At 40.2% G+C, this 21,447-nt stretch overlaps 1 protein-coding gene across 1 annotated transcript in view; it reads right to left on the bottom strand.

Moving 5' to 3' along the window:
• Nucleotides 1-9,598: 9,598 nt before the first annotated feature.
• The window catches only part of CDK5RAP3 (CDK5 regulatory subunit associated protein 3), a 17,798-nt gene continuing 5,949 nt past the window's right edge, over nucleotides 9,599-21,447 (bottom strand). Inside the window, exons 7-14 of the mRNA XM_042475863.1 lie at nucleotides 20,366-20,502; nucleotides 19,063-19,204; nucleotides 17,643-17,765; nucleotides 17,124-17,205; nucleotides 14,825-14,913; nucleotides 11,989-12,194; nucleotides 10,604-10,775; nucleotides 9,599-9,898 (exon numbers count right to left, since the gene is read on the bottom strand). Coding sequence (XP_042331797.1) covers nucleotides 9,833-9,898; nucleotides 10,604-10,775; nucleotides 11,989-12,194; nucleotides 14,825-14,913; nucleotides 17,124-17,205; nucleotides 17,643-17,765; nucleotides 19,063-19,204; nucleotides 20,366-20,502 — 1,017 coding nt within the window. The 3' untranslated portion in view covers nucleotides 9,599-9,832. The remainder of the gene's footprint in view (nucleotides 9,899-10,603; nucleotides 10,776-11,988; nucleotides 12,195-14,824; nucleotides 14,914-17,123; nucleotides 17,206-17,642; nucleotides 17,766-19,062; nucleotides 19,205-20,365; nucleotides 20,503-21,447) is intronic.

The following is a 21,447-nucleotide window of genomic DNA, read 5'->3' as shown; positions in this document are numbered from 1 at the left end:
CTCTTTTCAACAACACGTATATGCAAACAGTATAAATACGTTAAAGGTATTAGATCTTGGAAACTAAGCAGGTTCAGCCCTAGTGCATATTTGGATGGAAGACCACCAATGTTCCTGAAGGGCGATTCTATCTTACATTATGGCAAAAACCTGTAAGGATTTGGGAAAGGGCTTCTTTGCTGGGGCTCTTTGGCTGAGGAATGCCCTTGTCTTAAAAGACTCATTGGCACTGACACTGGGTCTCCTCTCCTTGTGCCAATTGTTGTTATTCTATGCTTCCAGTTCATGGCGACCCGTTCACAGCGTTTTCTGGTAATATTTGTTGAGTAGGGGTTTGCCTTTGCCTTCCTCTGCGGCTGAAAGTGTGTGACTTCCCATGGTCATCCAGTGCGCTTCCATGGCTGAACAGAGATTCAAACCCGGCCTTCAGAGTCGCAGTTCAACACTCAAACTATTACATCATACTGGCTCTCAAAAGAGAAAGAAGCACATCAATCCAGCTGGGATTTGAACCCACAATCCTCAGCTCTAGAGGCAGATGCCTTATCCATTAAGCACCACACTGTACAGATTTTAACTTTTTAAAACTGTTTTAAATGTTAAATGCTTAATATGTTTTAGCTTTTTGTATTTTTTGAGACATCATGTGATAATCCTAGGTCACGTACCCACTATGATTTAAAGCAAATTGCTGATCAGGTTATATGACCGTCATTCAAATTTGAAAATGGTTCCAATCCTACTGTGATTGGTTTCAATTGCAATGAAGCAAGGCGAACGCAAAAAAAAAAAAAACAACCCACGTTCCTTCCTGACACTATTTTTTTGGCAGTTCTTTTGAAAAAAAAATTGATTCCAACGTGTGTTTAACAAGTGGGAACAACGGATCTGAATCGTATCATTTTGGACGGGAGAAACTAATGGCAGAGGGATGTTTACCATCCCTTCTCAGTTTTTGGTAGTAGATCCATTCCCCCCCCCCCCCCATGCATGCTGCTTTTGTGTTTGTGGTGTGATCTATGGGCATATTTTTTTAATTGATAGAAGATTTGATTCATTGATTTTGCAACTACTTGCAATTACTCAGGCAGCAAGCCGGGCGATTGGCAACTCAGTGAGGCAAGTAGCTACAAAACCAATAAATCAAATCTATTTTTTTAAAAAAATAGTTCCCAAGCCAGGCTATCGCTTACGTCACCGATGACACGCAGATGTTTGACATGCATTTTGAAGTGGCACAAACTACTAGGGACGAGAATCGTGCCAAAAAAGAAGCAATTAGAAGGGGATGATGAAAAGACCTGCTTTCATAGTGGGAATGATGGACCTTTTGGAATCAATTCACTGACATGGAGTGAAGGTGAATCGCTAACTGTTTTAAATGTAAGTGTGGATGGGGCCATAGAGTTGTTGCACAATATTGATGGGAGCATCCTGCTATGCTCCTGTCTTTTTTGATAATGTGATAAAGTCCTTTCATATAAGCTAGGGGCAGGATATTGCTTCCATATGCTTGTCATTGTTGACATGCACATAAAAGACAGGTGCATAGGTAGTGACAGTAAGGAGGAACAACATCAGGTCCAGTAGGCTTTGGGATCTATAATGGACTCCATGCAGCAGGTCCTGAAACTGGATGTGGCTAATGTCTGTTTTGCACTCAAAAACAGTATGAATGAATGAATGAATGAATGAGATTTTATTTATATACCGCCATTCCTTCGATCACGGCGGTTTACAGAATAATAAAAATACAAAATTACACAATCAGAGTCCCCCCATATTAAAACAATACAATACAAAATTATAAAATCCATCATTCAATCCTAATAATTAAAAACCAGTAAAAAACAGTGGAAGCAGTTCCAACCATTACAATACACACAATACATAAGGAGAAGGATGGCATTAGGACACGTGGGGGAAAGCTTGGCGAAAGAGGTAAGTCTTGAGGTTTTTCTTAAAAGATTCCAGGGAGCGGGGCCGAAGCAGAGAAAGCCCTATGCGCAGACACCGCATATCTCACATTGGGAACTCTCAAAAGTTGTCTCCCACCTGACCTGAGAGTGCGGGGCGGATTATATGAGGAGAGGCGGTCCTCCAAGTACTCTGTGCCCAAGCCATTTAGGGCTTTATAGGTAAAAACCAACACCTTGTATTGCGCCCGGAAGCGAATTGGCAGCCAATGCAGATCTTTCAATATAGGTGTTATGTGGCTGGCCCTGGAGCTACCAGTGACCAGCTTTTTAAAGCTCTGACTTCATTACTGTTAGGCCCTTTATGGTGCCATTTTGGATGGGCAGAAAGGCAGGATAAAATTTTCCTAAACAAAGTAACATACAATAAATATAAAATATCAAAATATATTGTGAAAAAGATGGGCAAAGCATTGGAAGAAACAGGTGAATTCTCTTGAGTAAATTTCCATATTTGAAGCAGAGTGACTTTGTAATACAGATAGAGCCTCCCTTATCTGAAATGCTTGAGGTCAGAAGTGTTTTTGGACTTTGGCGTATTTGCATATACATAATGAGATATGTTGAAGATGGGACCGACATTTAAACATGAAATTCATTTGTTTCTTATACTGCTTATATACATAGCCTGATGATAATTTTCTGTATAAACAATTTTGTGCCATTTTATGTACACTGAACAGTCAGAAAGCAAAGGTATCATTATCTCAGCCACCCGGGTGGACAATTTTGGGTTTAGGAGTATTCAGATTTCAGAATTCTGGATAAGGGAGACTCAACCTGTAGCCTCATGGAAAGAACTCTGAACCAATATTCTTCATTTCCAATTACATGTACCAACATACCAATGTACCAATGTACACCTAATTTCCAATTACGTGTACCAATGTTTCTACTTCTTTTTTTGTATCTGTGTATCACTTGTGATATCTAAGACTAGTAAGATACAGGGGAACCCATTAACAAAGACATTTGTAAAATTTAGAGGCTATATAGAGTAGTCTTCATATACCTTTACATCACCAGCTTACTCAGCACTCGATTTTCAAAGAGACATCTGTATTAGTGTTTAAACCAAAGGAAAAAAAAAAGAGAGAGAGAGAGAGAGAGAGAGAGAGAGAGAGAGAGAGACTTATAATACCTTAAAGCAGAGGTGGGGGAAATGATTCTGTTAATTCTATGAAAAGGTAGACGTTGTTGGACAGCAATTCCCCACAGCCCTAGTCAAGATAGTCAATGGTAAGGAATGCTGGGAGCTGAAGTCAAACAGCTCTGAATGACCACACTTTACTCACACTTGGTTTAAGGTGAAGGACCCTGACAAGGCACATGGAGAGAGCTATAAGAATTGACTAGTTATTCTCCTAATATACACTTACCATTTATTTGTACTGAGAATAGCTTAAGAAATATCATAGGGCAGATCTCTTTCCCACTAGATGTGTGTTTTATGGGTAGTTTATGGATTCTGGTTCATCTTAGGGATTTTGAATACTAGACCAGAGCTTGCTAATTATTCCAGATTAATTTTAGGGGGGGGGAAAGAATATGATCATTAATGCATACCTCCTAATTCACAACTGACATTCAAGCAGAGTAACAGCTGCCTGCTGAACATATGGATGTGGGAATGGGTGTGTGTTTGTGCGTGTGTGTTTTGACTACTCATGATTCACAGATCCCGCTTATTCCTAAAATCTCCCCCTTAGAAGTAAGTCTAAATGATGTGGATGCATACAGAAGCAAACTCTGTGGCTTTTCTGCTTACAGAATTGCCTTCCTATGGACATGCTCCAAAACTTGAGTTCCCAAGTGGCATAATGCATTTGTCTGCATATATAAAAGATACTTATATGGCACTCTTCACTTTCAACAATTCCCAACCTGGCTTTTATAACATAACAGAAATGATGCCAAGAGGAAAACAAACAAAAGAAAAAGGCAGTAGCGATAAAACCAAGTAACTTGTATAATGCAGTAGAGTCATATAACATATAAAGTTGTGGATCAGTTCAGGGAGTGTCTAGGGAAAATATCTGTGAAGAGACAAGATAATCCAAAGGATGAAAAGTGCTGTTGTTTTATTCTATTTATATCCCTCACATCCTCATGTAGAGCCCAGAACTGCTAACTAGTTAAACACAATTCAATGCAAAAATAGTGTTGAAACTCTTCATTCTAAGGATAAGATACAACAAAATACATATACATCAGTTTCCTACCCTCCAAAAGTCTGTACAAATATGTTTTCAACTGGTCCTTAAACGACAAGAGTCAATTCAGGTCAACCACAATTTTACTATGAATGTTATTGCAGCATCTCCTCTCTACCTATTGAGTCCATACCCCTGGAACTATAAAAGTAACTGAACCTCTCTACTGCCTCGAAGAGGGAGAGAACCCATCTCTTGTGAAGTTAAAATCATAATGTAACTCTGTTATAATATATCTTCAATAGCAAGAAATGGAATTAACTACAAATAGCTACTCTCCATCATGGAAACTTACACCTATATACAATTGTTTTGTCATTTTTGTTCCCACAGTTATCCCTTTGGAATCCCTTGCAAATATCAAGGATCAAGTTTACTGACTGCCTCGAAGAACAAGGGACCATAAGGTTCTGAGGGTAATCTGAAGAGTTCCTTCTGCTGGTAGACATCTTTACTGTCATCCTGATCTGATAAACCATATGCAGTTATTTTGGCCCTCCTTCTTCATGACCCATTGGAAAGGAAGAGTTTGGTTCTTGGATTGCATTACCAAATGTCAAGGACAAGAAGATTCTGCCAAATACACAATGGCTATTTTCATTGTCTGAATCCTCTGCCCTGTGGCACAATCCACCAGCCATCATTGGTTTCTTTGTGTATGGACTTTATCATGCAGAGGCAAAACAATGTTTGGATCCTGTGTAACCAATGTTAATGCTAACTTTGGCTAGATAACTTTTTTGTTCTTTTTTCATGTATGTTTTCTTTGTTAAAAAAAGAAATAGTGGTGGGGGAAGGTGGCACAAGTCTTGTTACTGCAACTAACTTTGAATTGTATTGATTTATAAATATATTTATAAGTAATCTGAATGAAGGACTAGAGAGTATGGTGATCAAATTTGCATTTGACACCAAAATGGGAGGGATAGATAACATCTCAGAAGACAAAAATCAGGCTTCAAGATGACTTCAACAGATTGGAGAATTGAGCCAAACCTAATGCAATGAAGAGATAAATGTATGGTTCTGCATTCAGGCAGGTAAAACCAGATGCACAAATACAGAAAGGGTGACACCTGGCTTGGCAGCAACATTATGAAAAGGATATAGTGTCTTAATAAACCATAAATTAAACATGAATCAAACGTGTGGTGCAGCAGCAAAACAAAAAACATTAACACAATTATAGAATACATTAACAGAAGTACAATGTCCAGGCCTGATATCTACACTTTAGAATAGCAACCTGGAACATGTCCAGAGAAGACACCAAAATGATAAAGGGTCTAGAAAGCAAGCTCTTTGAGGGAGTTGGGTACCTTCAAATTCAGGAAGAGGTGAAATGATGCCACATAGAAAATGGAGCAAGCTTGTTTTCTGCTGTTCCAGAAGAATGGACTCAACCAATGGATTCATATTAAAAGAAATTAGATGCCAACTAAACATTAGGAAGAACTAATGCTGTTTGACGGTGGAATTTGACTACCCAGAAAGGTTATAGGTTTTTCTATTATAGCTTTTAAATAGCAGTTGGATGCACATCTAAGGTGCTTTACCTGTTAATTCCTGCAACAGCATGGGGTTAGTCTAGATTATCATAGATGTACCTTCCACCTTTACAATTCTCCAGTTTCAGCGAATCTACTTATATAACTAAATCTGAATCTAAGGCATTATATATGGAGATCCTTGGCTACTCAGAAAATATTATAAAAATATTAAGAACGTGATGAGGATTATTAAGCAATTGCTGCTTGAACACAACCATTTACCTTTTTGGAGGGAGGTGTTTGTCTTGGCACCTCTTTCTTTATAGACAACTTCCCAAATTGTTATTACAATAAATGAGTGGCAAAGATAAAACCTGCTACTACATAGAAGGCATGAAGAATACCATCCAAAACTGAAATATGGAATGTGGAATCACTGGTTAAAACATATACTGGGAATTAGAAGTAACAGCTCTAAAAAGAAGGAGCAACTCTTTGTTGGTACTAAGTCTGTTGATGAGATATCAAAAACATGCTACATGCTTTGCATTTCTGCAATTATAGAAAGACCCCAGCAATTATTTATAGAAATGGAAGACCTTGAATAGTAACAGAACATTTGTGTCTGCTATGCAAATCTTTGTTGTGGCTGTTCAGAGAATCCAAATGCATTACTTCATCCATGAGAACTTCCATCATGGATAGACCCAGCTCTGTTCAGGGTAGAAAGACAGGGATTTCTTGAGGCATAGCATTGAGATTGTTGAACTTCTCCCACTGGCAATCCACCAAATTCCCTGTCTGGCATGAAATGATCAGGGCCCTTTATCACAGCACACTTATACTACTTCAATAACATTCTGGGCTCCATTCTATAGAATTCTGGGATTTATAGTTGCATGAAGTATTTCAATTCTTTGTCAGGGTGTTCTAGTGCCTCAACAAACAACAAATACCAGGATTCCATTGGTGCAGCAATGGCGGTTAAAGTGGTATCAAAGTGGTGTAACTGTGTAGTGTAAGAAGAGCCTTAGGAAATATGTTTATTCCAACCATCTTTTAATGTCTGATCTGCCGTTTGGTTTTCAATTTGCTTCTGACATTGTTAGTTTTTGTAACCCTATTATCTTAGGGTCAGTTTAACCCACACTCACAGCTACAATCTGAATGAAAATCACATGCTGTTATTACCCATGTGTGTGGGAAGGGACTGCCATTGACATGAAGCTTTTCCCACTTAAAGCTAAAAGTAGCAGGAAGAGGCCAATTGTTGTAGTTGTTCGGTTAAACCTTCCCTCTCCATGCATTGAAGGAAAGTCAGGAAGAACTAAGTATGCACTCCTTAATTCTGCATGCACTCTGTTAAATTACAAAAATGTCAGATGTGCTTTTGAATGATGCATTTAGCATTATGTCTTGTTTAGTCTTTAATATTCTTTAATGTTGCAATTTTTATTATTTATAATAGCTTAAATTAGGGGTGGATATCATATGACCTCCTAGACGTTGTTGAACTGCAACTCCCAGCATTGGCTATGTCAGCTGCTGGGAAGTGCAATTCAGCCGAATCCATTCCTGATCTAATTCCTAGTTCCAACTAGAGCAGACTCATCAAATCAGTGGAACTTACATAAGTATTGACTTCCCACTCAGCAATTGATTCAGTGGGTCTAACCTAATTGGGACTAGCAGTTTAATTTAAGCCTTGAGGTTTAATGCTTTAGCTTTGTTTCTTGCTGTTTTGGTATGTATTTGGGTTTCTACTATAAACTGTCAATCGTTCCAACAGGAAAAACATAATCTAAACAACAAAGTCAACTAAACTCTAGCCTCATAGAAAGTAGCATGGAAGCTCTGCTGTGGATAAACTGTATAAGCACTTAGTCTTAGCACATACAAACCAGGAGTTCTTGTCTACCTCTGGAGTTTTCTTTTTAAAAACAAAGCAGCATTAACCATGCCTAGGCTTTAAGGGTAAAGAGGCACAACAAACTGGTTTAAAAATCTTAGCCTCTTTATCAAGGAACCCTAGGAGCTGTTATTCTATCAAAGTGGAGTTAGGTATCTCTAACCTATGATTTTCACATTTTTCACAAAATTAGAAGTCATAGGATCCTTCAGGAAATAATTCCTTAAGGGAAAAAAACCCAAACAAACTCTAAGCTAATAAATAAATTGACCAAGAAGTGGATCATAAAAGGTTCCCGCAAGCTTTTAAATAATGTAATACGTTTGTAGTGGCCAATAAATTTAGAGAGGGGGTGTGTCAAGGGAGGCTGAAATTGGGAAGGGGACAAGAGAATTTCCCCTTTTTGCAGGGTGGTGGCAGCAGTACTAATCTGAGCATTTGGCTCAGAAACTCTTGGTCATTTGGCTTTGATGGAAGAAGCCAAGGTACTGCACAGATTCCAACTGATGGTCCAAGATGGTACATTTGCTCCCCCCCCCCCGTCTCCCTCTATCCCACAAGAGATGTCCACCTCTGTAACCGCAAGAGGGTGAACGCAGGGAACGAAGGAGGGGCAGGAGAGTCACTTCTGACGTTAATTGATTGGAGCGGCTGTTGGTGCCTTATCTCTCTCCCCTTCTCTGCCGGGTAGCGTGTGTCCGCCAGAGTCCGCGGGGTCGGTGATTAATAGGGCCCATCACTCACTGTCCAGGATGGCTGAAAGGCGGTGTGGGGGGGAGGGGGTGGCCCTCCCCCCGCTGCTGAGATAACAAGCAGCAGGAATAATGAACGCTGTCATTCCACTTTTCATTTTGATGGAAAGTCATTACGAGAGTCAACACCACCGACAAAGAGCAATGAATCAACTGCTCTCCTATGAAATTAAAATCGAATCACCTCCCCCCCACACCTAAACTGATCACCCTTCTCTTCACCCTCCCCATCCCAAATAAGTAGAAAAGGCGGGTGGTACAGACTCTCTTAGCATCCTCTGCCATGATAAGAGACAATGGGTATGGATCTCAGGCAAGACAAGAAGTTTCTCTTGGCACCACTGTCTTCCCTGTCTTTCACCCACAGCCCAGGGAAGATTTGACCCAGTCACTTCCTGGATGCCAGCTGTGGGTGGTTGGGAATGGGTCATGCCATAGCTGGCTAAGCTACCGCTTCTTTGTCATACCAAAGCCAGTGAGACAGAAGGAGATGTGTTAGAAAATAATGTTCACCCAGTCTTGGAGAAAGTGATGTGAGCATTTCAGGCCAATGTGGAAGAGCAGGAGGTATCTAAAAAGAGATCACTTGTTGTAGGTAGACTTGGAACTCTGTAGAAACACAGCACTTATTACGTTCTTAGGTGTGTACCAAGAGATATAAAGTGTAAACACAACAACCCACAGAGTGAAGGGATTGTTTCTTGGTTTGGGGAGGGCATAGCCAGTGTCCTACTGAGCAAGTGGGAGTGGTTTGCCTCTCAATGTGAAAATTTCTTAAAGCTGTTAACTGAGGTATCAATACCAGGCATCAATGTATTGAAGGTACTCAGACTGAGTTATACCTAGAACCGACCAGCTAAAATCAAAGGGACACATATGACAGTCATTATTCAAATATAACTAATTCAAAGTATAACTAATGTTCTAACCCACTATCCTGAAAGCAAATAGGATACTTTATATCCTAGCAGCAATTACTTTTCCCCAAAGAGTTGACAAAAGAAATGAGAAGGCTTGACACGCAAGTGACAGCACATGGACATATGATGACAATGGGATTTCTACTTCAATTGAAACACCTTTCCCATAGCCACACAAAAAACAAGCCCTCAGTGATCAATAATCTCTGCTGCCAAAGAGTGGATGGAGTCAGTTTTCTTAGGAGGCAAGGAAAGATTTAAGATGCGGTTAATACATCCAAAGTGGGAATTATCTTGTACATTCTTTGGCCAAAAAGAAAGTAAGTTAAACACTGGAGAACAGAATGAAAGCAGCAGCTTTATTCAACCATCACTGATCTATTAGTGAATGCTTACAACTTCATGCAGAATGGAGGCAGTCCCATATTCCTGGAAATTGGCCAGTTAGCGTCCCTTCTCCTTAGTTCTTCTCCTTGACATTCTTTTTCTTTGGTTGAGGCTGTGGTTAACATTCTCTTTCTCCAGACCCACAAAGGGCATCTCAGAGTGTACATGAACATGAGCAGAAGACATTAGAGAGAAGCACCCATCAGGTTCACAGGTCGGCCACTGTACCGTTTAGAGATGTCGGCTTCAATCTGGAAGACAGTATATTAGGTGTCTTTGGGGCAAAACTACATGTTACATGTAGCTCTGCAAAAAAACAACAAACCAAAAACCAAAAACACACACCTTCTCCCCCTCCATCTTCAATTCTCCTCTATAAATACAGTTGCTCAGGGTGCAATTTGGAGAAGAAGACAAGCAGAGAGGAAGTGTCTTCTTACTCTTTTTTTGTTGTATGTTTTCACTAAAAATGTCCACTGCTGAGGGGAGGACAGAAATAAACTAACTTATGGAAAATAACTGTAGACGTTTACACAAACAAGGGGAGAACTGGTGGCAAGTGGAAGAAGCACAACAATGATCATATTACAGTTGGCCCTCCATATTCATAGATTTTGTATCCATGGATTCTGCATCCATGGAGTCAACCATCCATGGCTTGAAAAACATGGCTTGAAAAAAGCAACTCAACTACAAGCTCAGCTATCTCATTTCCATTTTCTGTTTCCCAATTTCTCCTGAAAACTTCCTGTAACATTCATTCATATATATTTGCCATATTTCCACTGCTTGTGTTGTCCCATGGGATAAAAATATGATCATTTCAGATCATCAAGGACATTATATGGTGGCACTCATATGAATTGGAACTGATCTACAGATCTTAGCAAGGATGAACCTGGAGATGGAGTTGGGGACAGGAGGGCCCTAATCTATGTCACCTTCCTTACACTCACCAGTTTCTGTAAATCTCTGGTCTTTTGCACAAGGAGATCCAGCTTTGGCTCCAGGCTAGCCTGTTCTTCCAGTGCTTCCTGCCGTTTCTTAATCATCAGGTCCTTTTTCAAAAGCAGCAGGTCAGCCTGTTTCAATTTCTGGTGAAGGAGCTCAGTCACACGATCCACATATCTAAATCACAAAAACATCCACGAAACACCAGCAACAAAATGCTTGTCTGATACAATATCAAACCATCACTAATGGTCATTTGAGCCAGAGATCTTAGAATCACAGAAAATACCCAAAAGACCTTGTCTAATCCCACTCCCATCAAGCAAGACCCTCTGCCCTATAAATCTGATCAGAGCTTGGATAGGTTCATTTTTTGGAGTTAAATATGCAGAATTCCCTAGCTATCACACACAGTGGGTGCTAGAGGAGTTGCACGTGTTAAAAACAGGTGTGGAAATGGAGAAAATGTGGAGCACAACATTCAAGGTGTTTCCTCTGATGTAGTTTATGTGGAGGAAATAACAGCTGTGAGATCAAAGAAAGAGGACAGGTAAAGTACAAGGGGTAGCATAGACGAGGGGTACACGGTTTATTCAACTGATTAGGATGATTCAGGGGACTAACAGCTTGATATTAAAAAGTGTTTACACAAAAGTGAGATCCACACAGTTGAAGAGACTGTATTTCCCCTCAAGCAGACTTTACTCTGTAAAAAAAAGAGGCACCCCTAATTGTTGAGTATTAGCACAAGTTCCATTCTGTTGTACTCTATCAGATAATCAACAATGCAAGATAGTTTTTCAAGAAAAAAAGGTGGGCCACAGTGCAAATATTCTTATGTACAATACAGAGAAAGCAATGTGCACAGATAGGAAAGTAATTAAGTGATTATGGGTTTTGGAATCACTGAAAAAATATTTCTGATTCTCCTCGCTACCACCTCTTAATGATGGAGGACTTTTAAAGGTTTTGAGACTGGAGCACATAGCCATGTAGGACACAAACTCCTCTTTTGGAACACTGGACCATTCTTAGAAGCTTTTTTGTTTTCCCACCAATGTCCTGATGTCAACGAGAGGAGAAACTCACATTCTTCTATAATCAAATCCCAACATCCTACAGAAATCCAAATTATGGTTTAAATTCCAGATCATATGATGTATAAACACTGAAACTGTCAATCCATTTTACTAGCTCTCATCAACCAATTTTCCCCATGTTCCCTTCTTTTCAACCTAGATGGGGTTAATCCTCACCTCAGCAACATCAGCTAACCCTATTAGAAGCATGATTGGAGGGGGGAAATCTATCCCCTTCCTAGCTTCTTAGTGGTAAGAATGGGTGATTGTGCACATAAAGAAGAGAAGATGGAAAAGAAAAGTACACTAACCTTGGGGAAGCAAGGATCATAAAAAGATGTTGCATCCTTAGGCTGGTCAGACGTCCAATGAGATCCTGGATAGATGCCACCATGGCTTCCAATTTCTCTTTGGTCTGGTCTTGCAGGATGGCTGGAGCTAGTTGGAACTGACTCACAGCTAAGATGTCTGCCTCTTCACTTGTTTCAACAATGCGCTGGGAAAGGAATATCTCCAGCTGAGGGAGGCAGAAGAAAAGGATTAAGTGAGAAAAGCAAGGAGCAGTGGGGATGCAGTAGAGAGCAATAATCAAGGCTTCTTCTGAACTTGATCCTACACGACCACAACTCAAGATCCTGTTATCAGTGCCAAGACTCAATTCCAGAACATCCAGGGTAGTGAAGCAAGGAAGAGAACATTTGTGCATAGGTAGAATTCCCCACCCTTCCCCAGCTAGACCAAATCTCTACACAAGATTCCCATTTTAGAAATCAATAATTTGTGATTGTGAGAAAGAGACTTTCTGGGTCTATATCCTACACTGTCCCAGAGAAGTCTAAAGATGGAGATTCTTTATCCCATTGGTGGGATGCAGTCTGCCAGCCATCCCCATTCAGCTTGCTTGCTTCTTCTGCCTTCATCAATAATCCATTATCCAAATTAAGAAGTTATTTAAAATGGTGGAGCTGTTGCATGGAACTGAGTTCTGGTTTCCATCCCTGGAAGGTCTTGCATGATTTAATAATTAGATGCAGAAGTACTGAGAAACAGGAGAGGTGAATGCATTCATTATGTGTAGATGAGCTACAGTTGTCCTATCCTGACCACTAGTAGTTTTAAGGGCGCAAGACCCATGAGAGGCGTAGCATCTTGAGGAAAGCTGAACTTGCAGGAGGACAGAGGAGAGCAATGAGGAGTTCCTGCATGGCAGGGGGTTGGACTGGATGGCCCTTGTGGTCTCTTCCAACTCTACAATTCTATGATTCTAATCTGTTCCCAGAGGTCTGGAGCTTAAGTAAACTTTGCTTTGAGCAAACTAGCCTTCCCAATTTCAACCCCTTTCAACAGAATGAGGGGCTTTAACAAGGTAAATAGTCTAGGCAGGAGGCTAGCACTCTGTCACTTTCCATTCAGTTCTTACATTCTGCATTGCTCAGGCTAGTAATCAGACACCGGTGAACATGCAGCTCCTAGCCTAAAGTGGGACACCTCCTCAAAGAACTCTGTCTTGAAGCAGATGTCAATGGAGGGAACTTTGCATGCGTGCACATGCCTGCTTGCATATATGCAACTCCTGGGACTAAAAAGGTTGTCCATATCTGCTGTGATGTATCATAGATGGTCATCATCATAGATGGACGGTCACAGTTTCTCCTGGAAAAAGGGAAAATGTTTCTCCCATTTTCAGTGTAACCTAACAAATCTTCTACATGGCATGGGAAATCTTTTTTCTCTCCTTAAGAGTTTATTGTCTTGGGATGGATTATCTGTTGTGGGAACATATGCAAGCAACAAGAGACAGGGCAAGACCAGAGATAGATGAAGCCACTGCTTCCTTTGGTCTCTTTCTGCCACTCCCTTTCTATCACTGTCTTTTCTGCTGACTGGCAGAGGGCTTTCAGAGTGGAAGGAAAAGAGCTCACTTTTGCCAGAAACCTGAACTGATAGCTTGCAGAGGACTTTGGATGGATGCAAGTTGCCCATTTTAATTTATTATCTTATAATTTTCAGTATGCAAGATCCTGCATTACTCCAAGAAAATATTGTGTGTGACTGGAGGGTAGGACGAGGTGGAGAACAAACTTCCACATTTTGTTTAGGGCAAAGTGGGATTTCAAATGCACCTCAGTGACCCTGAACAGATGCAGTTGCTTTAGATTAATTAAGTTGGTCTTCCAAGAGTCATGATAACATACATGTACTCTTAAGACCCAGTTCTTACTAAGGTGATAAAGCTATGTCCATTCTATAACAAGTTCAAGAAGCAGGTCAATGCTCTGGTGTTCCTCTCTACAAAAATATCTTTCAGACAGAAAAAGAGATTGGCTGGGATACAGGTCTACAATCTTAGTGAGACCTAGGCCCATTTTCATGAGAAATGACATCTTTTTGTGTTCATAACCCTTGCACTCCCAAAAAAACCTCTGAGATCAAGTAAAGAATCCAGTGGATAAAAAGCAAAAAGTTGGATCTTCAAGCCACAATATCTCTTATCATGAAAAAGAGGCAAAGCCTAACAGGTTGGAATAGGGCATTCCTCTAATCTAGGGGTTCCCTAACTTTTTGACACATGGAGGCCTTATTTCTATGGCGGAGCCCCTAAGAGGCCTAAACTATGTCTTACAAGTTAATGGTATTTAGGAGTATATATAAGAATATATTCTTGTTCTTTAATTTCATTCAATTTTTATTTCTTTCATTTTCCTGGAGTGACTGCAGAGCACCTGGGAAGTATACATGGAGCCCTAAGGGCTCCTTGGAGCACAGGTTAGGAATCCCAGTCCAATCCATCCTAGTGGGGAAAATATAACGTGAGCAGCTTTTTAGGATAACAGGAGAGGAAACAAACAGTGTAGACAGAAAAAGTAACCTAATTAAATATGTCTAATCTAACCTATCCATCATTTAGTTACATTTGTATCCTTACACTTACACTGAGCTCCAAGCCATGTAAGTGTGTATTCTCCCCCTCTTCATCTTCACAACACTTGTGAGGTAGGCCAGGCTGAGAGAAAGGACCAGCTAAGGTTACTTCAGTGAGTTTTCTAGTGGCAATTAGAACATGGATCTCCCAAGTTCCCAATCCAACACTAATCGCTATACAGTACCATGCTGGCCCTAAGATAGCACTACATAAAGTCAATTTACCTCCATGAGCTCATCAATGAACTGATTCCGGGTTTCTGGAGTCTCAAGGATAGTGAAAGCATCAGGTCCTTGTGCAACTCCCTCTGGGGCTGGAAGTGAAGAACAGGAGAGGGAGGGGGAATACCAGAATTCCTTCATTATGAAACACCAAGTTATTCAGCCTCTCTCTTTCCATCCCAGAAAAAAACAGATAGGAAAGAACACATTTGAAGACCAGCATCTGTTGTTTTCTTTCTAATGCATGTCTTACTAAAGCTTGCATAATTTCACTGGGTGCTGTGTACAGTGGGAAAATCATGTATTTGTGCTTAAAATCCTGGAATCTCCCAGGCAGTATGACCACCAGCCAATGGAGGGGGCATTCTAAAAATTGTAGTTCAAAAAAGTAACTTTCCCAGGCCATAGAGTCTTGAATAAATGCCCCTGCATGGACTTGACTTACAAATGTGTTTTGTGGGGAAGCAAATATCTTATTAACAAGGTACTAATATTATTCTTTGGTTAAAATCTTAGCCTCCTCTCCTCCAATGATATCACAACAATGCTATGAGGTAGATCAGGCTGAGACAGAGGGATTGGCCCGAGGTCAGCCACTGAGTTCTTCTGGCTGAGCGGAGACTTGAAAATAGATCTCCCAAGTCCCTGGAAAACACACGGCAATCACAGCCACTGTCCAGCCACTGCAGGAAGCATAGCCTCCAGTCCTGCAATGATGGGCTGAAGCACCAAATCTCAAGCAAAGCTATGTCCAAGGTTGGTGCTTCAAGAAGCAAACTGGCATATGTAAAAAAGAACAAGCTGCTATACAATATCTTGCCATTATATAATATAAAAAATCTAGTATTGAAGCTACAGCCTCTGATCATTACAGTTTGCCTTTAAAAAAAAATCAAAATCTGCATATGTGAGTTTACAGTGGTAAATCAACTTGTAAGCAGGCAAGTGTCTACTGATAATTTGAAGCTAGAAGCAAGCAAGCCTGCATGGAAATAATCTGCTATGCATATACATGTCAGTGTATGTATACAAACAGTGTACACATTGGCATGTATACCACCAGTGGACAAAGAACAGTAAAGGAAAATGAGAAAAGAATTCAAACAAATTCAACAATGAAGGAAGTACTGAGGACAGAAAGGTGGTGTGGAGAAAGATCCAGATAGAGAAGGAAACATATATCCAACAGCACCCTCTTGTGTCCGTTTCTATTCCCTATTTCTCTTTTAACTCTCGCACTCCATATACCAGCGGTAAGCCGGTGATGGTGGTGGTGATTGTGTGCCTTCAAGTCATTTCTGACTTATGATGACCTTAAGGCAAACCTATCATGGGGTTTTCTTGGCAGGTTTCTTCAGAGGGGGGGTTGCCATTGCCATCCTCAGAGGCTGTTTGAGCTGTCCAAGGTCACCCAGTGGATTCACATGGCTGAAGTGGGATGTGAACCCTGATCACCACCATACCATGGATGGCCCAAATGTTGTTGGGCTGCCAGGATTCTTCAACATTAGCTATGCTGGCTAGGACTGATGAGAGCTGCAATCCAACAAACACCTGGAGGGTCACACTTTGTCCATTTCTAACATATGGACTAAACAAGGGCACAACGTGCTGAGATGCCACTCATGCAAAAGCAGAGGAAGAACCTGAAGGGGAAAATCTGAGGAAGGAAGGGAACATTAGTCCTATCTCACCCACAAATAAGTGTTTTTCCTTAGGTCAGGCATTCATCTGTCTTCTGGGCTCATTCGGCAGGTGGGGGGATTAATAGGACTAGGTCTCCTATCACCTTGGAGTTATTATGGGAGAAAATCAGTGGGTGATGAGAAAAGTTGAATACTCACTCTACCTGCTAATTTCGTCCTGCCAAATGATAAAGCAGACCATCTTTGCATTTAATTGTACATGAAAAATATAGCATTCGGAGACTCAAGTTTTCCTTCCATCATCTTTATAGTGTACGCCTGACAGAAAAGCTGCCTGCACTTCAGAAAGGAAGGATTTTGCTTAATGCAGCAAAGAAGTGCAGAATCTCAGTTCTGGGCTACAATATCTCCACTTGAGCCCTCTAAAGACATTAACTGTCAAGTCTTGGCCAATTTTACATTTTACCTGTAGTGGGTATGGTTTTTGTTCTTCTAAAATGTAAGTGTTGCCTTGAATCCTCTACTCTGTCTTAAATTCCAACATAGTTTATTGTTCCCCATCCAGTCTTATTCCCCAGAACATTTCAGCCTTTCCCAGCTCTTGACAACATGTGCATATTCACTTCTCCCAAAAATGACAAACCAGAAGCACTTACCCTCACTGCCAGCCTCCAGGACCACGATCTGACCAGCATCCTTAGTTTGGTCTCCCCAGTTTATGCCTGCAGTGCTATCTTCCTATGGAAAAGAAAACCAAGCTACTTCAGTAATAGCCATTCCACACAGATCTTGGAAGCCTGTATAGCTGTGTTCATGCTGTATGACAATTAGTAACCCACCTACCCCAGAAACATATCCTTCATTGTTTACAGATGAAGAGGCAAACTGTCTACTTTACCTGGTCCTCATATGTGCAAAGGAAATACAAGAAATTTTTGACCTATAATTTACGATAATATTGTGACTAGTGGGTTTGCTTGAAACAGTCTCCATGTTTTTTCCTCAAGAACCACCCAAGGGAGGGCAAGACAGATAGAATATTGGGGCTCTACCTCTGTCCACTCCACAATCAAGTTGCCTGCCTCTCTTGGCCTGAAGTTTCGGTGTCCTGGGAACATAACTGAAGCTCACATACGCACCAGTTAAATATAGGGGTAGACAGAGAAGACACCCACTTGAGTTTCTGACTCCAGAGAAATCCCCCAGTCTATGTCCTCACTTGTTCCTTCAACCGAGATGCCATAATCAACTGCTGCAGAGACAGATGCTGACTCTGCTCCGAAGTCACCCCAGTCTATCTGTAACCAAAAGTGGAAGAAGAAACCATGTTTTACTGCAATATTTACTGGATAATTTTGGAAGTTTCATCTCAGTAACTACCCTGTCAAGGTAAACAGTGCACATCATTTATTTTTTACCAACAAAGCTGTTATTACAATATTACAATATTTTTTAAATTTAATATCCCAGCTTTTGACCCAATGTTGGACCCAAACACTTCTGTTAAGGGAAATGCAATGTGAAATTCCCATTACCCCTCTTTCATAACATTTGATCAACAGATTGAGGACAAACAACACACATGTGCATAATTAGACAGAAACTGGAGAAGATTTTACCCATTAAACTACATATCCCATATTATTATTAAAAAAATAAATTGTCTAAATGCTGTAATTAGGTTATGAAATTCAATACCATAAGCTGTAGCCACTAGCAAATTTTAAAAAATAATAAGACAATTTTATGAAGGTGAGGTTTTTCAGCAGCAATTAGCAATCATGATGGGTTAATGGAATCTCCTTTTAAAAAGGAGGTATAAAACTAAATATTAAATGCCTGAGACAAATAATGAGGCAGTTATATCTGTATTATTTAATTCTTTTTCAGCTTTTGTAACCAATGTTTTAGTTGTATTTTTTAAATTATTGTAAGCCACATTGAATTACATTTTGGGAGAAAGGTGGGATAAAATCCAATAAATAAATTTTGAGCATTTAGAAGGCACCTCATAACTGAACTTAGTCATTCTACTGAATCAAACTACTGCATCACTCAGGATCTTCTACACTGGGGAACCAGTGACCCTCCAAACATTGGTAGACAACAATTCCCTTCAGTGTCAACTATTGGTTATGTTGTCTGGGTCTGAACGAAGCTGGAATCCAACAACAAACACATGAAGATCCAGTGGACTACCACCCTGGTCAAGATTCAGTGGCAGTAGCTTTCCAAGTTATGAGGAAAGGGTCTGAAGATGCAAAGGACTGAACCTGCAGCTTCTGCAATCAAAGAATGTGCTTTGCACTAGTCACTTGAAAAAGACTATGTATAAGATGGTCTTTAATATGTCTCAGCAAAGCAAACCATATTTCTAAACTTTAATTCCAACTGTGGGGAGAGAGGCCAAGATTATTCACTTTAATAACATTGTACTTCTCCCATTCTCAGCAAGAACCAGAAATAAGCCATGGCTTGGTTGAAGCCTGTGTCATTCACTCCCCCACTTCAAATAATAATATACATTATATGTATAAATGCTTCTGTTTCACTGCATCCACTTTGAGATCCTTCACCAAATGAACATACTGTCACCTCATCCACTGCCTCTTCCTTCACTTCTTCTGTCTTTGGCCGTTCTATTGAGGTTGGCTTGACTCCTCGCCTCCACTCATAAATAGTTGTGTTGCCTCGAGCCTGCACATGTCTCAGTAATGGGACCACTTGCTCTGTGGAACTAGAATGTAAAAGAATATCAAGGTTAGCAAGCAAAGCTGGAACAACACAAAGCTTGTCCTTTGCTCAGAACTTCTTTACTGACTGCAGCTTGCTACGATTAGAAAAAACAAAGATTAACTGATTTCCCTAATGAATACAGCTGTACAGCTAGTGTGTACAGTGGTGAGAGTAGTAGTACTAGGCTATGACCTGAGAGACCTGGGTTCAAGTCCCCACTAAGTTATGAAGCTCTGTGGATGATCCTGGGACAATCACTCTCTCTCAGCTTGATCTACCTAACAAATATATTTAGACATATGTCCTATTAGAGAAATAGGACTGGCCATGGATTGGTTGTTAGTTCCTTACCTATAGCTGGATTCAAAGTAACACACATGCTTTTTAAAATGCCAAGTTCCTGCATTATCAAATGCAGGTACGATGAAAGAGTTTTGCCACTGTGGTTAGATTGCATGATTTGAGCCTCCCAAATCCACCTTAGAATCTAGGCAACTACACCAAACTGAAGGCGTTCCAAGGTGCTGGATGGCAGGGTGTTAAACGGTGAGATGTCCAACCCCCTCCTGTTAGCAAAGTGAGGTGTGAAAAATAGCAACACAAATTACTTTTCACAGTGTGACTCACTGGCAAGGGGGGCTGCACACATCACCAGTGTACCCCACTTTCCAGCACCTTGAAATTACTTGGTGGGTGCAACTGCCTTGCTTCTAAGGTTGATGGGATAGGCAATTGCTAATGGTACATGACATCGTAAATACTGAAGAGGATGTCAGCCAATATTTAACTAAAAGTATCTTCAAAAAAAATCTGTAAAATTAAATCATATATAATAAAAAAAACCAAGAGTTTGAAAGGTTACTTTTAAAAAGAATGTACATAATTTTATTTATTTATTTATTTCCAATCTGTCTACAGACTCAAGGCAGCTAATGACATGCTGAACCCATTCACAACTGAGTAATAGCAAGAAGATACTCTGGAACCCAGAGCATCAATATGGATGGCTTTAGCATGTAATTATATTCATTATTCCTACAACATTCCATGCTCTGAAAAAAAAACCCCAGCAAAATACTGTAACATACTAGAAAAGAAAAATGTCAATATACAGCAAGAGAATCAAACAGCAACCAAAGCTAATTTGCATACTATCACCTACTTGTCACATACAAACTGTACACAGGCCTGGTATAGGTCAATCGCTTCCAAAAGCCCACTGGCACCAGCCCCAATCTCATCTAGCTGTGATGGCAGGTCTTTTACCAAGGCCAGAAGCTCCCGATGCACATTATCCCCCTAAGAAGACAGAGGCAAAAGGATGCATGAGAAGTGGGATTGTTCAACAACAGGAGGTTTGTCTAAGTTCTCTGTAGATTCAGGAAGTACAACTGGCTTTCCATATCCATGAATTTTGAATCCACAGATTCAATCATCCACACCTTGAAAATAACCTCCCACCAAAAAAAGAAAAATCCAAAAAGCAAACTTTGATTTTGCTATTTTATATAAGGGGTGCCATTTTACTATGCCATTGTATATAAAAGTATTTGAGCATCCATGAATTTTGGCATCCAGGGGCGGTTATGAACAAAACCCCAGTGGATACCAAGAACCCACTGTAATTTCTGAAACTGCCTATGCATATCCAGAATGTTTAAACCAACAATGTATAAATTTGATTTTTTAAAAAAACACTAACAAAGAAAAGCCAGCAGTGTCAGTAACATGGACCAAAATAATGTTGATATGCAAAAAAATCAATAAGCCAGGAACACATGTTGGGCTGAAATCTTCAGAGAAAGCAAGTTATCGTCAATATTCTAGGAAAAATACACTGAGAAACAAAAGGATAGTGTTGTTAATCTTCTGAGATTTTAGGCATATAGATTTTTCACAAGTAAATTCTGTTTGCTGTGGATTCCTAAAACATTAATATAATTCATTCATTATTCAATTTTTGAAAAACAAGTACCTTACTGTTATTCTGCTGTAATAAGGCTAAAAACAGGACATGTCTACAAAAATCTTAAAATCTGTGGGCTAGGGCTTACACCTGTATCTTCACTATATAATCCTTCCCCTCTGCCACTGCTCAGTACATGCCCTTCTCTCCACCTCCCAGGAGTGGAGAATTTCCAGCTTGCATTCTGGATGCCTTTTGGGTAGATGTCTCTATCCAGCCTGTTTCTTGTGTGCTTGCCAACAAATATTATTGTTATTGTTCACCGCCCTGATTTCTTA

This window comes from Sceloporus undulatus, chromosome 6, assembly GCF_019175285.1.
Source record: "Sceloporus undulatus isolate JIND9_A2432 ecotype Alabama chromosome 6, SceUnd_v1.1, whole genome shotgun sequence".
NCBI classification, from domain to species: Eukaryota; Metazoa; Chordata; class Lepidosauria; order Squamata; family Phrynosomatidae; genus Sceloporus; species Sceloporus undulatus.
Note: the sequence above shows the minus strand (reverse complement) of the source record. Positions and strands in the feature narration are given on the sequence as shown.